At 47.3% G+C, this 22,320-nt stretch overlaps 1 protein-coding gene across 2 annotated transcripts in view; it reads left to right on the top strand.

Annotated features, from left to right (window-relative positions):
• Positions 1–22,320, top strand: part of LOC110506452 (CD276 antigen) — a 77,638-nt gene that overhangs the window by 9,621 nt on the left and 45,697 nt on the right. For both annotated transcript variants that reach the window (XM_021586063.2, XM_021586062.2), the window contains exons 2-4: positions 1,412–1,507; positions 12,002–12,352; positions 16,420–16,716. In XM_021586063.2, coding sequence (XP_021441738.2) covers positions 1,462–1,507; positions 12,002–12,352; positions 16,420–16,716 — 694 coding nt within the window. In that variant the 5' untranslated portion in view covers positions 1,412–1,461. The remainder of the gene's footprint in view (positions 1–1,411; positions 1,508–12,001; positions 12,353–16,419; positions 16,717–22,320) is intronic.

The following is a 22,320-nucleotide window of genomic DNA, read 5'->3' as shown; positions in this document are numbered from 1 at the left end:
AAAGTTGAAAACCAATAGAACATGAGAGAAATAGGCTACTGTTTTCAATAGCATTATGTAAGTCCTTATATAATAATTGCCTAGGCTACTTTGAAGCAAGGTAAAACATGCCTCATAATAAGTAGTAAAACGTTAAAAGTTTCAAACAATTAAGTAACTATACGTTTTCAAAAGTGGTGTGTGACGCGCGGACGAAGCCTGCCTTCCGTATGCATTTGAATGGCGATTGGGAAGCGCACTTCAGTTACCAGTTGAGAAATAAAAATACTAGTCGTAATCAATCACTAGTAATCGTGGCCAATTATAATGTTTTTAACACAGGATTGCATTTAGAATTGTTGCCAATGATTGGGCTTATGAAAGCGCTGTCTGACTGGCTCTGTATATGTATGCTGTGTGCTTGTGATAAATAAGATACATAATGATTTAATTCCACAAAATTATGCAAATGAACCCATAGAAGCATGACCGGTCAAATGTATTTACATCAACTGGTATTTACATTAATGAATAGGCTAAAAAGCATTATTTCGCAGTGGGATTTTCTGTCTTCTGCAGGAGAGTTTTCAGGTGCCAATTAGTTTTTCGGCCCTTTCAAAAAAAAAAAAAAAAAAATAGGCCAAAAGCCGGATATTACCGGCTACCAGAAACCCTGACACACACACACACACAGCGTCTCTGCAGTCTCCCACCGAGAGAGTGGTGGCAGACAGGAGACAGTTTTGTGAGGTAGGAGTCAAAAGAGTTCACTACATCTAATGTTTTCCCACGGGTGGGCATCCTGAGGCCACTAGGCGAATGACTGGGCTGTTTCCTGTCAGAATGGAAGTTCCCTTCACTCAGCTCTAATGGCCTGAAAGAAATGCCTTGTACTGTGTACAGCTCTCTAGCTCTCTTCCCCCTCCTGTCACCCCTCTCTCTTTCCCTCTCTCTCACTCTCTTCCCTCACTCTCTTCCCTCACTCTATCTCTCTGCCTATCACTCCTTCTCTAGCAATTCAATTTCAATTTAAGGGCTTTTTTGGCATGGGAAACGTGTTAACATTGCCAAAGCAAGTGAAGTAGATAATAAACAAAAGTGAAATAAACAACACAAATTAACAGTAAACATTACATACACTCTCTCTCTCTCTCTCTCTCTCTCTCTCTCTCTCTCTCTCTCTCTCTATATATATATATATATATATATATATATATATATATATCTCTCTCTCTCTCTCTCTTTCTCCCTCTCTTGCAGGATTTCCCACAGCAAACACACTGGTGTAATGTTGACATTAGATTTAGTTCACATGAGCAGTAGCTGTTTTCACTCCCCTGTCTTTCTTTGGATGATTTCTTGTCTGAAATGTTGTATTTAAATGAATTGGGCCAGAGCGAATCGGATGATGTCTCTGTGTTTGTTTCCACAGTGCTGTGTCTGACGAGGCTGACCCGTGCTGCCGAGACCCTCAGGAAGACCATGCTGTCCCTCCTGCTGCCCATGCTGCTTGCTGTGCAAGCTCTCGGTGGGTGGTGTCCACCTATCCCCCTCCACGGCCTGCAAACTTTACAGAATGGGAACATTGAGAACGTTATGACTGAGGAGAAAGTTAGATTTGGACAGGAAAATTGGTTGGGTTTGACCTTCTCTAGCCAGAGCTAAAATGGGGCCCTGGGGTAGTTAGTAGGGTGAGGTCCTGCCTGACAAGAGACTTGCAGAGAGTGTCGTTTTTCTCCAGTGAGTCAGATTGTGGTGGGCGAGTCAGCCTCTCATGTTCCAGTAAGAAGGGGGAGTTGTGGTTGGTGTAGCCTGGGCACTAGGCAGCAGGGTTGTTGTAGTGCTCAGGGCAGTGTGTTGGAGTCAGCAGTCAGACAGAGACTCTAAGAGTGAGAGAGCTAGGAGCAGGGCTTCATTAGGGCCTAGTACTGTTCCAGCCTTAATGGGTCTCTGGTCTGCTAATTACTGGTTTTGGCGGCTGCTGGGACGGAGGGAGGGAGGCATCTCGGACGGATTCTGTGTAGCTCTTTAAGTTGTACTTAATGATGTTTTTAGCTCACACAATATATGATTATCCTTTATTTACTTAGTGGAGTTTACTGTTGAATTAAGGATTTACAGTATTAGGTAACACTGTACAGAATGTTTTAATTCATACTCTAAATCATGTGCTTTGAAGTCTGTCGATAGAGACAAACTGTCATGTGGAAATAGTGAGTGGGTGTGCACGTGTGTATGTGCTGGTGTGTGAGAGACCTGGGGTCCTCTGGGCCTGTTGTCTCCAGTAGGCCTCTGATTAGGATTATAGGCCCTTGCTAATCCCACTTGTCTTCTACAGTGTCTCTCCTCTACTCCGCCATTAAATAACCGTATCAGTGTCACTCCTGTGCTGCACCATTAAATACCCCTATCTCCACACAGGATTACACTCTGAGGCTGCCACACTGCCACTGCACTCTCCCAAGACAACCTCTAGTAGAGTACAGAGGTAGAGTCCCCGTCTAGACTGTTGGTGTGTAACATTGTAAAAGAAGAAAACGTTGCTCAGCACAGCTGTTGTCAGGTCTTCTGCAGACTCTGTGGTGGTGACACGTTTCTTTGTTTCAGTATCCATAGACACTGAGTGTACAGTTGAAGTCGGAAGTTTACATACACTTAGGTTGGAGTCATTAAAACTCGTTTTTCAACCACTTCACAAATTTCTTGTTAACAAACTATAGTTTTGGCAAGTCGGTTAGGACATCTACTTTGTGCATGACACAAGTCATTTTTCCAACAGATTATTTCACTTATAATTCACTGTATCACAATTCCAGTGGGTCAGAAGTTTACATACACTAAGTTGGCTGTGCCTTTAAACAGCTTGGAAAATTCCAGAAAATGATGTCATGGCTTCAGAAGCTTCTGATAGGCTAATTGACATAATTTGAGTAAATTGGAGGTGTATCTGTGGATGGATTTCAAGGCCTACCTTCAAACCCAGTGCCTCTGCTTGACATCTTGGGAAAATCAAAAGAAATCAGCCAACACCTCAGAAAAACAATTGTAGACCTCCACAAGCCTGGTTCATCTTTGAGAGCAACTTCCAAACACCTGAAGGTACCACATTCATTTGTACAAACAATAGTACGCAAGTATAAACACCATGGGACCACGAAGCCGTCATACCGGTCAGGAAGGAGACACGTTCTATCTCCTAGCGTACTTTGGTGCGAAAAGTGGGAATCAATCCCAGAACAACAGCAAAGGACCTTGTGAAGATGCTGGAGGAAACAGGTACAAAAGTATCTATATCCACAGCAAAACAAGTCCTATATCGACATAACCTGAACGCCGCTCAGCAAGGAAGAAGCCACTGCTCCAAAACCCCCATAAAAAAGCCAGACTACGGTTTGCAACTGCACATGGGGACAAAGAATTGTACTTTTTGTAGAAATGTCCTCCGGTCTGATGAAACAATAATAGAACTGTTCGGCCATAGTGACCATCGTTATATTTGGAGGAGAAAGGGGAAGGCTTGCAAGCCGAAGAACACCATCCCAACCGTGAAGCACGGGGGTGGCAGCATCATGTTGTGGGGGTGCTTTGCTGCAGGAGGGACAGGTGCACTTCACAAAATAGGTGACATCATGAGGAAGGAAAATTATGTGGATATATTAAAGCAACATCTCAAGACATTAGTCAAGAAGTTAAAGCTTGGTCGCAAATGAGTCTTCCAAATGGACAATGACCCCAAGCATACTTCCATAGTTGTGGCAAAATGGCTTAAGGACAACAAAGTCAAGGTATTGGAGTGGCCATCACAAAGCCCTGACCTCAATCCTATAGAAAATTTGTGGGCAGAACTGAAAAAGCTTGTGCAAGAAAGGAGGCCTACAAACCTGACTCAGTTACACCAGCTCTGTCAGGAGGGATGGGCCAAAATTCACCCAACTTATTGTGGGAAGCTTGTGGAAGGCTACTCGAATCGTTTGACCCAAATTAAACAATGTGAAGGCAATGCTACCAAATACTAATTGAGTGTATGTAAACTTCTGACCCACTGGGAATGTGATGAAAGAAATAAAAGCTGAAATAAATAATTCTTTCTACTATTATTCTGACATTTTCATTCCTAAAAAAAATTCCCTAAAACGTGGAATTTCTACTGGGATTAAATGTCAGGAATTGTGAAAACCTGAGTTTAAATGTATTTGGCTAAGGTGTATGTAAACTTCCAACTTCAACGGTACATGACATAAACTGACCAGGTGAAAGCTATGATGCCTTATTGATGTCACCTGTTTAATCCACTTCAATCAGTGTAGAGGAAGGGGAGGAGACATGTTAAAGATGGATTTTTAAATCTTGAGACAATCGAGACATGGATTGTGTATGTGTGTCATTCAGAGGGTGAATGGGCAAGACACAAAATTGAAGTGCATTTGTACGTGGTATGGTAGGAGGTACCAGGCACACCGGGTTGTAATCAAGAACTGCGCTGCTGCTGGGTTTTTCACGCTCAACAGTTTCCCGTGTGTATCAATAATAGTCCACCACTCAAAGAACATCCAGACAACTTGATACAACTGTGGGAAGCATTGGTCAACATGGGCCAGCATCCCTGTGGAACACTTTCAACACCTTGAGTCCATGCCATGACGAATTGGGAAGCAAGGTGTCCCTAATGTTTGGTATACTCCATGTACTTTTAATGCACTAGACTAGTAGCAGTACTCTCAGTGGGGTTGCTCTAAGTTAACAGGCAAGCAACAGCAGCAGCACCAGCACAGTAAGTATGCCTGGCATCCAGGCTCCATAAGCAGCATTAGCAGCTGAGAGGCAGTAGAGCCAGTAGTGTAAAGCAGAAGCATTAACAGGATGCTGTCTGGCTAATTGCTTGTTGTCATGCTCTCTGTTCCGTCAGCAGTGCCACCAGCCTGCCAGGCCTCTGCCATTTGCTGCTGCTTGCGCCCACCTGCCCGCTCTTAGCATCTCCACATTAAAAGGGAAATTGTATTCATGCAAATGCTAAAATGGCAAGCTGACCTGGATTCAGTTTTAATGACGAGAGCTGGGAGGTAATTCTAATTAATTAGCATAATTGAATAGATCACATCTAGTGTGGCAGTCAGAGAGCGGCAGACATTATGGCAAGGCCCTGAAGCGTTTAAATAGCCTGCTCACGCCCGCATCTCTGGTGTACCCTTTGAGGTCTGCTAACTAGGAATGCCCCATCCCTGTCCTCCTTTTCTCTTCACAGCAATTGATTCTGTAGAGAGGGGACGTTTTTGCCCGCACAGAAATTCAATTTAGGGTTATTACCCCGTATCAGTGATGTTCTTACTAATTTGATTGTGGCCAGTGAAGTATCCTTTTAAAAACAATCGAGGACAGGCTCGACAAAGATTGCTTTCTCTGCGATGCATACATAATGTCCAGTCAGTCTACTAACAGGTTGGCTACTGCACTGAGCTGCTGGCCCCTCCCTCTCTCTCCCCGCTCACTCTGCACTGTAGCCTAGCCATTTAAACAGAGTGCATTACCCATCAAGCACCTCATGATTATTTGAACAAGCCCTAAAAAAGCTGTCTTGTGGGATCGCTTAAACATTGATGCGGGTAACGTGCAGAGATTGCAGTTCTGCGTAGGGAGTGCTGAGTGTGGCCTGCTGGGGCCTGGAGCCATATGCAGGTTATCTTTGTGTTTAGTGGGCTGTGATGAACAGGATGAATGACCCACCACTACCGCTCTGATCTGTGCCTGGAAAGCAGCATCATTGCTTGGTGCTGAGGAAGAAGCTTCCCTGCCTGACATACAGAGAGAGGAGACACTTACCTACAGGTTGTTTCCACGGTTACCGGGTGCTTCCACAGTTACAGGGCCCTGAGTGAGGTCACTGTGTCTCAGGAGAAGCAGGGTCCGGTGTTACCACGGTTACAGAGCCCTGACTGAGGTCACTGTGTCTCTGGAGAGGCGGGGCCAGATGTTGCCATGGTTACAGGGTCCTGAGTGAGGTCACTGTGTCTCAGGAGGAGACGGGCTCAAGGTACCATCTAGACACATAGCCCCAGCCCCTGGCCCTTTCACCCCTTAACCACCAGCATTAATGCTTACATCTACTGCTCCATGACCCCTTCATAAGGCAGAACAGAATTGCAGCCTGAAATTTGAGCAAGGGCTCTACCCTCCCAGACATGGCTTTGGTTATTACCAGGGCCAGCAGGTGTCAAACACTTGTCTATCTGAGGGATTAGAACCCAAACCTTTGCCACCTCTACAATAATACAGTTTGATCAACTTAGCTGGGCTCTTCTGTAATCGTATGCATAGCGTATAGGCTCACCTTAACCCCAGTCATTTGGATTAAGCTGCACAAACTCAAATCCACCCCACCCCCTCTCCTGCTGGGATGAATTGGCTCCTATGGCTCGCTCCTCATACTCATCCCAGGGTGTGTGCTCTCTCTTCTCTCTCAGGCAGGTGGTGGAGGAAGGTTAGGCTTGTCCTTATCTCCCAGGCAGCTCCACTGCAACTGGCCCCCCATTATCTGCCTGTCAGAGCCCATTAACAGCTTATTGACGGGATATGAGACCAGCTACCCCTGATAAAGCACCCGCCCGCCATGTCTGTGGAGAGAAGACGATGGAGAGAGCATAAACAACAAATGAGAGCGGGAGAGAGAGGGAGAAAGAGAGATAGACAGACAGAGTCAGGAGAAAGGAAGTGTGGTGCATCTTGATTTATTACGTTGCTGAAAATAAGCAACCTGAGCTCCTGTCTGCTCCACTAGCTATCTGCACCTCATATATCTCTCACAGACAGAGATGGCTTTCACTCTGTGATGACTGTAGCTCAGATATGGAGAGACAGTGTTAAATTGGTAAATGTCATGAGTGACCCCATTATTCAAGGCTCAGAGACCTACATAATCCCCTCCATTTTGTGTCTCTCTTTCAGGAGCAGGACGGGAGGAAAGGCTCAGCTTTAGAATAGATTCTCTATGTGTCGTGAGTGATAATTCCGAGCAGTGTTAATCTGACCGTGTCTAAACTACCACTACATCTCTCAATGTATTCCAGATGTTGCTTTTTTATGTGTGTTCCCTTGGACATATTCAAAAGGTTCTGGGCTTGGAAACGCTTTGAAGAAAGGCTTTAAGTTGGCGTGTTTGAACAGCGACATTTACTGAAAGAAGAGCTGTTGTGATAGGGCACTAAGCATCTGTGAACTTCCTGTTCGTTAGCTATTCAGGTGGGTCACTCGTGCAAAGACCAACATGTCTGAAGCTGCAGTACTTTTGACCACCTGATGGGGGCACTATTGCCACAGCTTTTTAAGCAGCTCACTACTTAGCCAGAAAGAACACTAACTACACTGCCTGTGTGTGCTTACTCAGTTAAGTCAATATTACCGCCGCAATATGCCTTCCAGTGTATGTATGTCTGTGCACCCTTATCATGGCTGTTCCTTTATGCCGTGTTCTACGAAGGGGCTTTACCATATCTCTGAACATGTGTACCTAACGTCTTCTAATGAACAGTACTACTGGCAGCTCTGCCGTCTGTTATCGAGCAGGGGTCATTTAACCTGTGTGTAAGGTGCCTATTGGCCTAGTGGGTGATGTTCACTGTTATTAAGCACAGTTCATTTGAAGCCGAGTTCTATTCTGTGTTTGTTATTGGAGAAGCAGTTATGAACCAGGGTTATTGAACAGTGTGGGTTATTGTATCAGGAGCTGGAGGGAGATGGAAGCTGTGGTCTTATTGAAGCCCTTGTGTTTAACAGCCCAGGTTATTAAAAGGATCCGGTTATTACAGGTTTAGGTATTTCTGTTTAGGGTTGTGTTCCATTGACCAGGGTCAGCTGAACAGGAATGGAACATCAACACTGAATGTGTAGGCTATGTGTTGCATTCTACTAGATGTGGATACGGGGGTACATTCTATTGAACCGAGTGAATTCAACTTTAGTGATCGCAAGCAGAGTGAGATGTTAATGTGTTTGTGCGTGCCTGCGTGTAGGTGTTTGTGTGGGTGTGTGTGGGTGTCACTGAACACGGTGATTGGGACCTGTCTGTTGTGTAGCAGTACTATGACAGTGGATGTTGTAGTGTCAGAATGCCCTGTGTCTCAGACTGGCTCTCACAGTGCTGTGGAGCTGTCAGGAGCCAGGACTGAGCTGAATAACAATGCCCTCTGCCTGTGTGTGTGTGTGTGTGTGTGTGTGTGTGTGTGTGTGTGTGTGTGTGTGTGTGTGTGTGTGTGTGTGTGCGTGCGTGCCTGCATTTGCCTGGTTGTGTGTGTGTGTGACTGTGTGTGTGTGCGTGCGTGTGTGCATGGGTGCGTCTGGAGGACTGAGGTGAGATGTCACTGCCGCTGTGGCTAAGGAATTTGTTTACCAAGAGCCATGTTGTGTCACCTTGTCAGCTGCCTATGTATGAAGCCTGTGGTTCTCCTCCCAGCCCCTGTCAGCCTGCTGCCTGCCATGCCTGCCATGCTGCTTCACACTCAGCAGGCCCCTCAGCCCCTCTGCCCCACTCATCTGTATATATTAGCTTAGCACTAGCCGGGGCTAATCTGTACTAGCAGGGATATCCGTGCAGCGAACCATTCATCTAAGCTCACAAGTTCAGGGTGGCTCTCGAGTAGGGCTGGGAATTGCCGGGGACGTCACGATACGATATTATCTCGATACTTAGCTGCCGATACAATATGTATTGCTATTCTCACAATTCTATATGTATTGCGATTCAATACTGTGATTTTATTATAATTCCATGGTCCAAACATATTGCTCACCATAGGTCTGCTGCAGAGGAATGAGAGAGAGCCATGAGAAAAATAGGTTTGAAATAAAAATGCTGAAAACACTACTATCCTGATATGAATCTATATAGATTCCTCCCACCCCCATCACTACTCTTGAGGCTGCATCTGTACTGGTGAGTTTAGCACTAGGCTAGCCAGGGTCCAGTGACAGCATCACTGTTATGTTGAGTTGAGGTAGGGGTTGAAGAGACAGCCCAGGGATGAGGGGAGCGGAGGGGTTGAAGAGACAGCCCAGGGATTAGGGGAGCGGAGGGGTTGAGGGGAGTGGAGGGGTTGAAGAGACAGCCCAGGGATTAGGGGAGCGGAGGGGTTGAAGAGACAGCCCAGGGATTAGGGGAGCGGAGGGGTTGAAGAGACAGCCCAGGGATTAGGGGAGCGGAGGGGTTGAAGAGACAGCCCAGGGATTAGGGGAGCGGAGGGGTTGAAGAGACAGCCCAGGGATTAGGAGAGCGGAGGGGTTGAAGAGACAGCCCAGGGATTAGGGGAGTGGAGGGGTTGAAGAGACAGCCCAGGGATTAGGGGAGCGGAGGGGTTGAAGAGACAGCCCAGGGATTAGGGAGCGGAGGGGTTGAAGAGACAGCCCAGGGATTAGGGGAGCGGAGGGGTTGAAGAGACAGCCCAGGGATTAGGGGAGTGGAGGGGTTGAGGGGAGTGAGTGATGTAAATATTCCACAGGGCCATTGCTAGCTTGCCCTGCCTTCCTGACTGTCCCTCCCTCCCTCCTTCCCTGCAGCCTGCCTCTCCCTCCCTGCTGCCTGCCTCCCTCCCTTCCCCCCTGCCTCCCTCCCTGCCTCTTTCTGCCTGCCTGCCTGTCTGTCTGTCTGTCTGTCTGTCTCTCTGCGTGTCTTTCTGCCTCCCTGCCTGCGTGTCAGCCTGCGTGGCGCTCCGCTCTGAGGGACGAGTGCCAGCCAGCGCTCACGGGGCTTTAATGAGTTTATTTCATGTCGGCTGTGAAAGTGCACGGCTCTGTCTCTCTCACAGGCACTCAAACAGAGCCGGGCCCATAAACACAAAGTGCAGGGTGTAAATCTGCCCTGCCGTCCCCTCCCTCCACCACTCTCTGCTCTGAGCATCTCTTTATCACCTCTCAGGGGGCCGGGGAGAGCCCTTAGCCCTCCTCCCTCAAACAGGGAGACACCACCTCTCACAATACACTTTTTCAACCACAACCCCCTAGACCAAAGGAGTTATCACAAATACTACAGTATGTTGTTGTGTTTGTTGGAGATATCTAGAGGTTAAAAGCAGAAACAATACCAGTTTTCCCCCTCTGTGTTTCACCTCTGAAGGAATAGGACATCAGATGCTTACTCACAGTTTCCATGACGTCAGAGCTAACAGCCTCTCCCCTCTGGGTGCAGTGAAGTGGATGTGAAACGCTGTGCTCTCCTGCTGCTCTCGGTCTGTCAGTGTGTTAACATGCTGCCCCAATGTCCTGCTGCACCCTCACCAGACTGGCACCAAGAAGAGGGTCACTGGTTAGAGAAGGTGGGAGAAAGAGATCGAAGGAGAGAGGGATGAGTACTTATCTCTTGCCTGACTTGGGCCCTGTCCTGAGTTAGGGGATTAGCGATGGGCTGCAGTGCTCTCCCCTCCTGGCTTGTTTCCGGATATTATCTTTAAGTGCACGCTCAAAGCTGCCCTCTCACTCTCCTTCCTCTCCCCTCTTGTCCATAATTTTTCCCCTCTCTGCCCTCTCTCCCCGTCTCTCCCCTCTCCCATTCTCTTCCCCTACCTCCCTCTTACCTCTCTCTCCCTCCTCTCTCTCCTCCTCTGTGAACCCAATGGAGTGAGCCATTCCGGTCTGCTCTGGGAGTGATCTAATTGCTGTGTCTCCTCCCTCCTCTGTGTGCATGCCTCTGTGGGGGCCGTCACTTCCGCTGCAGTCCTGCCTGTTGCCTATTCATTACCCAGAAAGCACTACAAAAACACACATGCACAAACTACTAGAACGTTAGTCTGGTAGACAGACATACCGCTCTACAATAAACCCTGCTACTGTAATGGTATGCCATGATTACTGGATTGGATTGTCGACTGTGCTGTGGCACAGCAGAGGAAGTGTAGTCACATTATAGGGCTATAGAAAAACATCCCACAACTGTGTTGTCAGTAATGTGATTTTCACAGGGGTTGGGAGGAACTGTAGTGCATCACCTAGAATTACATTCTTGTGTTTGTTAGTTACTGGGGCTTGTTGTTCTTCTGTTTCCATGGTTTTATGGATGGGGTGGATGGTATATTCTTGGATGTTAAAGGTGTTGGCAAATTGTCTATTTTGCCCTGTTTTCCTCTGGCCTGTAGTTACATGAAGATCCAGCAGGTGGCAGTGTGCCTATAGATGAGCAGGGGCATATTGGTGAATGTGGGGTCTCTCCTGTGAGGTTTGGCTATGTGTCTACCAAAATATCTTTGCCTTGACTGAGCGTCCTCATCCACGGATTGCACTTGGATGAAAGTGTTGTTTGTTGATAATTGGGAAATCAATTGTTACACCTCAATCACAATTATTTCATGCAGAAGTGTGTGATTGTTATTAAATCTGAAAGACACGAATACAGAAGAGGTTCTCATAAAGAATAGCAGCAGTCTAGTATAGGATGCATCACACTAGATTCAGGGGGATTCCAGGTGTTGGAATGGCTTTTTCTGTCCTGATGTTCATCACACAACCAGACCTGTAGAAGTGGAGACAGGAATACATTGTGAATGGTTTAGCTGTAGCCTCCTCTCTCTGTGGTGTCTGAGATGGCTACTAAGCCAGAATGATTATGCAAAGCCTGCTTTTGGCTGCAGAGAGGAGAGGAGAGGAGAGGAGAGCAGAGGAGAGGAGAGGAGAGGAGAGGAGAGGAGAGGAGAGAAGCATCCAGTCTAGACAAGCAATGTGGAGATCAGATGCCTTAAGGAGGGTTTCCGCATTAAAACAAAACAAATCACACTCACCATTGAGCAGCTTAGCCCCGTGTTGTGTTGAGGGAGACAGTACACTCTGGAGAGAGATGGAGAGTGTTCTTTCTCACCAGACAGACCACTGTCTAGATTATTAACTCACCACTGGCTCCAAGTGGATATTTAGGAGCTACCTTTTTATTGCAGTTCATTCATCTCCCTAAAGCTTATTTAGACATCTCTCTCCACTACATGGCTAAACACACAGGTCAATGTTTGCTGTTATTGACATACTCACTCTCTCTCCTCTCTCTCCTATCTAGCTGTCCTAGAAGTGCAAGTCCCAGAGCTGCCAGTGGTTGCGCTGTACGGCATGGACACCACCCTCAACTGTTCCTTCAGCCACGCCTCTCCCTTCAACCTGTCTGACCTCAGTGTCTTCTGGCAGCTGACGGACACCAAGCGCAGTGTGCACAGCTACTGGGCTAGCCAGGACCAGCTGGCAGACCAGGGAGAGCGCTATGCCAACCGCACCAGCCTGTACCCCTCCCAGCTGGGCACGGGCAACACCTCGCTCCTCTTGAGGGGGGTCCGGGTGGCTGACGAGGGTAGCTACACCTGCTTCGTCAGGGTGGAGGCCCACGGTAGTGCAGCCCTACTGCTCCAGGTAGCAGGTGAGTCTGTTCATTTTTTTACCTTTATTTAACCTGGTAAGTCGTTGAGAACACATTCTCTTTTAAGTTTTACAATAACGACTTCAGACTGGGAAAGCTGAAACATTTTAAAAATTAGTTTCACCTTTATTTAACCAGGTTGGCCAGTTGAGAACAAGTTCTCATTTACAACTGCGACCTGGCCAAGATAAAGCAAAGCAGTGCAACACAAACAACAACACAGAGTTACACATGGAATAAACAAACATACAGTCAATAACACAATATAAAAGTATATATACAGTGTGTGCAAATGAGGTAAGATGAGGGAGGTAAGGCAATAAATAGGCTATAGTGGTGAAATAATTACAATTTAGCAATTAAACACTGGAGTGATAGATGTTCAGAAGATGAATATACAAGTCAGAGATATTGGGGTGCAAAGGAGCAACAAAAAAGAAAAACAGTATGGGGATATGGTAGTTGGATGGGCTATTTACAGATGGGCTATGTACAGCTGCAGTGATCTGTGACCTGCTCTGACAACTGGTGCTCAAAGTTAGATAGGGAGATATGAGTCTATGCTTGGCCTGCAGCTACCACATCTTTCTTGATACATCTTTCCTCGAATCCTGTCTTAAAACACATTGGAGAAGAGGGTCGGAGGATGAGGATCTTGGTTTGTTTTCTCCAATACGGTTGAAAAGGAGGTGAGGAGAAGGAGACACCTGAAGGGCTTCACATGCAGGAAGTAGAGTCCCCTCTTTAACCTTTTACTGCAGTGGGCTAAATGAGGGTCACACAGAGTGTTTCTTGGGAGTCTTAAGCAAATCTATTTTGAAACAAAAGTATATACCTCTCACTCATGGTTATGGGCTTTAAAAAAGAAGACACCTGTACCATGTCAGATATAGAGTTTAAATGTATTACATTTTGAGTTTGCATCCCAATATTACACTTTATATACAGTCGTGGCCAAATGTTTTGAGAATGACTCAAATATGAATTTTCACAAAGTCTGCTGCCTCAGTTTGTATGATGGCAATTTGCACATACTCCAGAATGTTATGAAGAGTGATCAGATGAATTGCAATTAATTGCATAGTCCCTCTTTGCCATGCAAATGAACTGAATCCCCCCCAAAAATGTCCACTGCATTTCAGCCCTGCCACAAAAGGACCAGCTGACATCATGTCAGTGATTCTCTTGTTAACACAGGTGTGATTGTTGATGAGGACAAGGCTGGAGATCACTCTGTCATGCTGATTGAGTTTGAATAACAGCTTCAAAAGGAGGGTGGTGCTTGGAATCATTGTTCTTCCTCTGTCAATAATGGTTACCTGCAAGGAAACACGTACCGTCATCATTGCTTTGCACAAAAAGGGCTTCACAGGCAAGGATATTGGGCCAGTAAGATTGCACCTAAATCAACCATTTATCGGATCATCAAGAACTTCAAGGAGAGCAGTTCAATTGTTGTGAAAAAGGCTTCAGGGCGCCCAAGAAAGTCCAGCAAGCGCCAGGACCGTCTCCTAAAGTTGATTCAGCTGCGGGATCGGGGCACCACCAGTACAGAGACTGCTCAGGAATGGCAGCAGGCAGGTGTGAGTGCATCTGCACGCACAGTGAGGCGCCAGGACCGTCTCCTAAAGTTGATTCAGCTGCGGGATCGGGGCACCACCAGTACAGAGACTGCTCAGGAATGGCAGCAGGCAGGTGTGAGTGCATCTGCACGCACAGTGAGGCGAAGACTTTTGGTGGATGGCCTGATGTCAAGAAGGGCAGCAAAGAAGCCACTTCTCTCCAGGAAAAACATCAGGGACAGACTGATATTCTGCAAAAGGTACAGGGATTGGACTGCTGAGAACTGGGGTAAAGTCATTTTCTCTGATGAATCCCCTTTCCGATTGTTTGGGGCATCCGGAAAAAAGCTTGTCCGGAGAAGACAAGGTGAGCGCTACCATCAGTCCTGTGTCATGCCAACAGTAAAGCATCCTGAGACCATTCATGTGTGGGGTTGCTTCTCAGCCAAGGGAGTGGGCTCACTCACAATTTTACATAAGAACACAGCCATGAATAAAGAATGGTACCAACACATCCTCCGAGAGCAACTTCTCCCAACCATCCAGAAACAGTTTGGTGATGAACAATGTCTTTTCCAGCATGATGGATCACCTTGCCATAAGGCAAAAGTGATAACTAAGTGGCTCGGGGAACAAAACATCGATATTTTGGGTCCATGGCCAGGAAACCCCCAGACCTTAATCCCATTGATAATTTGTGGTCAATCCTCAAGAGGCGGGTGGACAAACAAAACCCCACAGCATTGATTATGCAAGAATGGGCTGCCATCAGTGGCCCAGAAGTTAATTGACAGCATGCCAGGGTGGTTTGCAGAGGTCTTGAAAAAGAAGGGTCAACACTGCAAATATTGACTCTCTGCATCAACTTCATGTAATTGTCAATAAAAGCCTTTGACACTTATGAAATGCTTGTAATTATACTTCAGTATCCCATAGTAACATCTGACAAAAATATCTAAAGACACTGAGGCAGCAGACTTTGTGGAAATTAATATTTGTGTCATTCTCAAAACTTTTGGCCACGACTGTCCATCACAGAAGACTGAATTATAACAAAACCGTTTAACATAGAAACACCGGATTTTCCTTTTGAATTTTTTTAAATTCAATGTTTATCAATTATGAAATAATTCCACCCATGAGGCCACTAGAGGGCAATTTGGTCACACATCACAGGCCTTTCTTTGATAATCATGCGAGACCTTTAGGATCGATGCCTAACACAACACAGAAATTGGTCATGAAACACTTAGTTCCGTCAGGGATGCACGATAACATGATTGGTCGATACTTCCTGATTGTGGTCCTCTGGTTGTGGTTAATCACTGGCTTTGATTATTAGTTCCTGACAAGATTGATTGTTACTAGCAGCTCGGTGATGAAGGTGGTTGTTCCATCACAGGACCATCATCACAACTGAGTGCACTTTTATTTATAATTATTCTTTATGACTTCACACACAGTGTTGGTGAACTCCTCCCTCCCTCACCACTAATTCCCATGTTTTGTTGTTAAATTGGCCCTTTCCTGTCTAAGGATGTATGTGCATTAAGCAGTGTTAACGTTCAACAGTTTTCCTCTTGGCTGGCTAGTCTGGGTAGAGAAAGGGGGAAAAATGACACAGTCGCTCAAACAGTGACAAATTGGCCCCTTTTCATGCATTCGATTCATAGATGTATTATTTTTAGCTGGCATTTACAGTTAACATCATAGAGCTCCCTTCCCACAGTGCTCTGAGAAAATGACGGGTCTCTGTGGAAATCTGCCTGTCAGTCAAATGGATAGCCAGGGAGGTTAGTGGCAGGCTGACATTCCGTCTTAGTGCTGAGAGAGAGAGCGAGAGCCCACTTTTCAAAAGGCAACTCGCATGAAGTTATTTAATCTCCTTCTTCTCCCTCCCTGTCCTCCCCATTGTTTGCTGTGTTATGATTGGCTCAGGGAATACAGCCTCCTCTCTCTGCCCGCCGCCTCTCTGGTTGTGTTTTAGCTCAGGGGATTGGAGAGCAGTGAATTCATTCCAGGCTGAGGATTCACCCCCCTCACCTCCTCACCGCCCGCCCGCCCCTCCTGCCAAACCCCTGAACAGAGCACAGCAGTCCCAAATTCTCGGAGCCGTGCCTATTTCCCCCAGGCCCGCCATCCGGGCCGGGCCAGGCTGTGGTTGTTGCGTTGTATTGTGAGGCGGCTTGGCTCGGAGCCGTGGCTCTCTCCAGGGTGGAGATGGAGGAGGACAGAAGGGAGCACCAGGATATGCTGCAGATGATGTCTCTGGGATCTTAAGCTCGATGTTATGCTAAGCTCCCTAAATGTAATTAACAATTTAATGGGAATCATGTCAAACAGTTCCCTAGGTGTCCCTCACTGCTGATAATCTGACTTAAACTCTGTATATTTCTGCTCCCCCCTACCCCTTCAGCCCCCTACTCCAAGTTTCTGGTGACTTGGCAAAAATTCTGTGTGTGTCTGTTCTTCTCCCCTCCTCTCTCCCCCCCTCTCCCCCCTCAGCCCCCTATTCCAAGCCTCTGGTGACCCTGGAGCCAGACTCTAACCTGCGGCCGGGTGACAAGGTGGCGCTGACTTGCGTGGCGTACGGTGGCTACCCTGAGGCTGACGTACTGTGGCAGGATGGGGGCGGGCACAACCTGACGGACAACGTCACCACCTCCCTGGTGGCCAATGAGGAGGGGCTGTTCAGCATGCGCAGTGTCCTGACTGTCACCCTGGAGCCCAATAGCACTTACAGCTGCAGACTGACCAACCCATTATTGGGTGAGGACGGCCACGCCTCCGTCACCATCACAGGTGTGTGTGTCTATGTGTGTGTCTATGTGAATCTGTGTGTCTGTGTTCCCCATTGCTGTCTGTCTTCCCTGACAAAGGCCCTAGCCTCTGGAAAGTAAACCAGCTAACATTCAGAGACTTCCCACGGTGTTTTAATGTTGCCAGTTCAGGATAATCTTGTTTTCAGTCACACAGGAGCACGGCTGCCTATTAAAGTCTTGTATGCATTTGTAAATCAATCCGCTAGTCAAATGTTATGCCTTGAATATTCAGCTAGCTGTTCAGAGCTCCACAGAACTGTAGGGAAAATAATGAAATGTTCAATTATGCTCCAATAAGCCTAACCATCAGTTTCTGCACATCTTTAAATCACATCAGTGGGTAATTATTTCCCAGATGATTCCTATGAAACTAAAATAACTACTCATCTGACATTTGGTGATGCTAGAAGGTGATAAAGGATATACAATAATATTAGAGCTAAATGGAAGTAATGGTGGTGCAGCAGCTGTACAGCCTACAGAGCAGACTCCCAGCTCTAGCCTGTCTCTCAGCTGAAGCTACAGCCAATGTCTGCCAACCAGGAAGTGGGTCAATATGTTTACATTGCTCTTTTCGGGTGAGTGGTGTAATCTCTTCCTGGGCTGTGTGGGTGGTGGCCTTGTGTGGTGGCCCTGGGGTCTTCTCTGTCCCGTCCCCAGCCCCCGACCCCCTGTCCCCTGGCTGCCTTACTGGTGTACGTGATGTTAAGCGTGTGGAGTGTTTAGTGTGTCTGACGGGCCAAGACTGGCCAAGGCTGGCTCTCTAATGGGAGCAGGGCTGTGTGAAATGGCTCATAAATAAGAAGAGGTGGCCGGGACCTGCTGGATCAGAGCTAGGGAGGGGGAGGTCACCCTACGCCCGGGTCAGGGAGTGTGTGTGTGTGTGTGTGTGTGTGTGTGTGTGTGTGTGTGTGTGTGTGTGTGTGTGTGTGTGTGTGTGTGTGTGTGTGTGTGTGTGTGTGTGTGTGTGTGTGTGTGTGTGTGTGTGTGTGTGTGTGTGTGTGTGTGTGTGTTAGGTCAGGTCAGTGAGTGCTGCTCCGCTGGGCTGGGAAATGACTGCTGTTTCCGTGCTGCTGGGGCCGGGAGGGCCCTGAGCCCGATGGCCTATTCCACAGCTCCACACTCTACAGTCATGACAAGGCCTCCGGTGTATTACAATGTTGCTAAATCCACAGTAGGAAGAGACATGACATGAAGGAATGAACAAGTGTTGCTGTTAAGCCCACAGTACGATTACTGTTCACATGTTGCAGTAGACTTTAGAAAAGTGGAACTACTAGAGACTATTGCATCTTGTGGTTTTAGTAAAGGACATAGATACGCTTATATGCATAGATATGCTCTCTCTGTTTTATAGAGAACGTAAGGCTGATTAGGTGCCTGTCTAAGGCATTCTAGACGTTGCCTCAGGCGGTGAACTGTTTCAGATCATAGAGTTATTTCAGTGGTCCAGATCTGTAGAGGTGATGGGGAAGATAGAGGTGAATCCTGACAGAGGAGAGGAGGAAATGGACATAGGACCGATGATCTGAAGCAGTATGAAAGGATTGAGAACTAGGTATGGTTGTGATCTTCGTCAGTCTGTGTGTCAAGGAAGAGTTCCTCTCAGACTGAGCAGTTGTTCCTCATCCAACCCGAAACCCAGCAGAACACCTGTTCTGTTAGACTAGTGGAAAGCCTTTGTTCTCCACAGAGAGACAGTTTGTGCCGAGCGCAGAAAACCGCTGATAACGAAAAGTGATCTGTTCAGCTCGGTGGAAATAAAGGAATTACCCACGCTCTGAAGCTGTCCTAGAGAAAAACCCGGCTAGGCTACGGAGAATAACGGAGGCAACCTATGAAAGAGAATAGACCGGCCAAGAAGAAAGAGAGGCTGAGGGATGAGAGAGAGATTGAGAGATTGAGAGATGGAGAGAGAGAGAGAGAGAGAGAAAGAGAGAGAGAGAAAGGATGGAACAAACCAAGAGACAAAGCTGCAAAGCTGTTGATTAAAGCCATGGAGTGGCCAGGATCTGAGCGCTCTGGGGCTAGTTGGAGAATATTAATTTATCCTACTCTAACCAGCACAGCTTGATGATAGCCTAACTTGTTAGTAAACAAGTGGCAGATTTATTTTTGTGTGCCGAGATACAAGGGGCTTGTTTGATATGAACATTTATTTGCATTTGTTTACAACAGCTGCTGTATGCTTAACAACTTCTGTAATTAATTTTGACCTAGCAGAACTGTTCTGAGTGTGTGCCCAGCAGAGTTTATATAGTAAATATACTGGATAATCACAGCACTGCACCCACCACACACCAGACTGAGAATCCTATTATAGGGAGGGGTGAAATCTGCTTAAGATTCCAAATGGACTATTCCCCACCCAATAGGGGAGAGAGAGAGAGAGGAAGGGAGGGAGAGAAGGAGAGAGGGAGAGAGAGTGGGGAGAGAGAATAAGCACATAAAAATGTCACACTTTCCTCAATCTCTGATTGAAAATTACAATAGTAATACAACTCTCCCCTGGGAAAATAAATAGTTTGACAAGGTTAATTTGGAGAAAATGAACCCCTAACTGCACCGAACAGTGTGTGGGGCGCGTGTGAAGCCATGTGTTGAGATGGTAAGGGTTAAGAAGTTATGCTTGTGAACCACGCCATCATCATTAGCACCACTGTTAATAGTAGTACCTCCCCCATGACACAACACTTGCCTGGAGAAATACTACATACACAATACTGCCATTTACAACTGAAATATCTCAGTGCAGGTTAGAAGAGGTCATGTCAGGCTTGAGCCCTAAATGACCGTATCATGTGTTGGTTCAACAGCTGTTGGGAGAGAGACAACAATGTGTGTTGGTAGTAGGATATTGATGGCTGTAGCAACAGGATACAGTAGGATCCAACTTGGAACAGACACAAAGAGATGCCTGGCATCCAGCGTCCAAGGACGATGACAAGAGGCAGCAGCTGCACCAGCCCTTGTATGAACCCAGGCAGGTTGCCTCCCTCCTCAGCCTCCTCTCTGCCTCCTCAGCCCCCTCCGCCTCATCTCCTTCCTCAGTCTCCTCTCTGCCTCCTCAGCCTCCTCTCTGCCTCCTCAGCCTCATCTCCCTCCTCAGCCTCCTCTCCCTCCTCTCTACCTCCTCTCTCCCTCCTCAGCCTCCTCTCCCTCCTCAGCATCCTCTCCCTCCTCCTCAGCCCCATCTCCCTCCTCAGCCTCCTCTCTCCCTCCTCAGCCTCCTCTCCCTCCTCAACCTCCTCAACCTCCTCTCTCCCTCCTCAGCCTCCTGTCCCTCCTCTCTCCCTCCTCAGCCTCCTCTCCCTCCTCAACATCCTCTCTCCCTCCTCAACCTCCTCTCTCCCTCCTCAGCCTCCTGTCCCTCCTAAGCCTCCTCTCCCTCCTCAGCCTTCTCTCCCTCCTTTGCCTTCTCTGCCTCCCCAGCCTGCTTGGCTATACTACCATCCTCCTGGCTGAAAGCAGCAGAGGCAGTTTGAGCAGCTCAGTCCCAGACTAAATACCACCTCTGCCCCCCCCCCCCCCCGCCCAACCTCTCGGTCACTTTGCTATCCTCAAAATATATATAATAATGCCCTTTGAGCTTTATGGACATGCTGTCTGTCTAATATCATTTTTACAGCTGCTGGCAGAATGCAGAGCTTTAGATCTCTACTGTGGGAGATGAGAGATGGCTGTGGTGGTGGTGGGGGCTTTAGGCCTGTCACTGCCCAGGCCCTCTGTCTCTCCGCCCGACTCCACTGCTGGCACAGCACTCGCAGCTCCCAGCAGCAGGATAAGATCGAGATAGAGAGGACAGAGGGAGAGGGGGAGTGAGGGTTGGGCTGATGACAGAGAGTGAGATGGAGATGAGAGCAGAGAGTGTTTGCTAATCTCTGAGCTGTGGCACCAGGGCCTGACAGGCAGGCAGGGAGATGGAGGCACTGACAGGGAGGGAGGGACTAACAATCTCAACTTGACCTTTCCCCCCTACTAGCTGATAGCTACTTTATTGAGATTTTTTTAAACTTACTATGACTGAGATATGTGGCTGTCCCACCTAGTTATCTTAAGATGAATGCACTTACTCTAAGTTGCTCTGCATAAGAAAGTCTGCTAAATGACTCAAATGTAAGGTATTGTAAATGGATGAAGTGAGGGAGACAGAGGGAGAGAGGGTGACATAGGGAGATCGCCCAAGCTGTGCTGCTGAGCTCGTCCAATCTGCTTTGCTCCATCAACTTCATGGGAGGCCTCATCCCCTGCTCCGAAAGGGCCAACTCACTCCACCAGAATTACAGTACATCGCTCTCTCTCCATGTTTCCCCCCTCTCTCTCTCACTGTTTCTCTCTCTCCCTCTCTCTCTTGCGCTCTCCATGTTTTTCTCTCTCTCTCAGCCTCTCCCTCTCTATCTACCCCCCTCTCTCTATCTCTCTCTCTCCCTGTTTGTCTCCCTGTTTTTCTCTCTTTCACGTTCTCTCTCTCCCTGTTTCTCTCTTCCTCTCTCTCAAACACACACATTTTCTCCATCTCGCTCCCTTTCCCATTCACATCCACGCCTCAATAGCTCCATGCACACTCCAACATGACTCTTTATAGGTAGAAGAGACAGAGGTGCTAGCACAGTCGTTTCAGGACTCCTGAGTGGCGCAGCGGTCTAGGGCACTGCTTGTCAGTGTAAGAGGCGTCACTACAGTCCCTGGTTCAAATTCTGGCTGTATCACATGCGTCTGTGATTGGGAGTCCCATAGGGCGATGAACAATTCGCCGGGGTAGGCCGCCAAGACTTTGTTCTTAACTGACTTGCCTAGTTAAATAAAGGTTAAAACAATAGTTATACAGTACATATTCCATTTGGAGCAGACTGTATAAAGCTTTGCTGTGTTTTTCCTTCATTACGTTTGTGCTAGCCTCTTCCCTTTTTCCCTGACTGTGTTATTATCTGTTCTGGGTGCTTGTTCCTGACATGTGATGCCTTATAAATTGGTACCTGCCAGTGCCCTGCTCGCAGAGCTTACGCAAGCCTAAAAAACAAGTAAGCAAACGAAAGCAAGCTAAACACAAAACATGGCAGTGTTGTTCTCTACTCAACTTTTTTACGGGGCTACTTTAAATACAATTAACGAAGCCTTTGGAAAAAGAGGAAAACAGCAGTATAAATGAAAGCGTTGTCAGCAGAGAAGCGAGCAGGCAGTTCCCCTGATGGAACACTGTATTAATTATTGTCCAAACGCACAGACGGGTCTTTTTCTCTCTCTCTCTCTCTCTGTCGCTCTCTCTCCCACTCTCTGTCTCTCTCTGTCTTTCTCTGTCTCTCTCTCTATCGCTCTCTCTCCCACTCTCTGTCTTTCTCTGTCTGTCTCTGTCTCTCTCTCTCTGTCTCTGTCTCTCTCTCTCTGTCTCTCTCTGTCTCTCTCTCTCTCTGTCTCTCTCTCTGTCTCTCTCTGTCTGTCTCTGTCTCTCTCCCTGTCTCTCTGTCTCTCTCCCTGTCTCTCTCTGTCTCTCTCTGTCTGTCTATGTCTCTCTCTCTGTCTCTCTCTGTCTCTCTCTGTCTGTCTCTGTCTCTCTCTCTGTCTCTCTCTGTCTCTCTCTGTCTCT

The sequence above is a fragment of the Oncorhynchus mykiss genome, chromosome 26 (genome assembly GCF_013265735.2).
Source record: "Oncorhynchus mykiss isolate Arlee chromosome 26, USDA_OmykA_1.1, whole genome shotgun sequence".
NCBI lineage: Eukaryota > Metazoa > Chordata > Actinopteri > Salmoniformes > Salmonidae > Oncorhynchus > Oncorhynchus mykiss.
The sequence above is the reverse complement of the archived record's forward strand: the minus strand, read 5'-3'. Positions and strand labels throughout refer to the sequence as shown.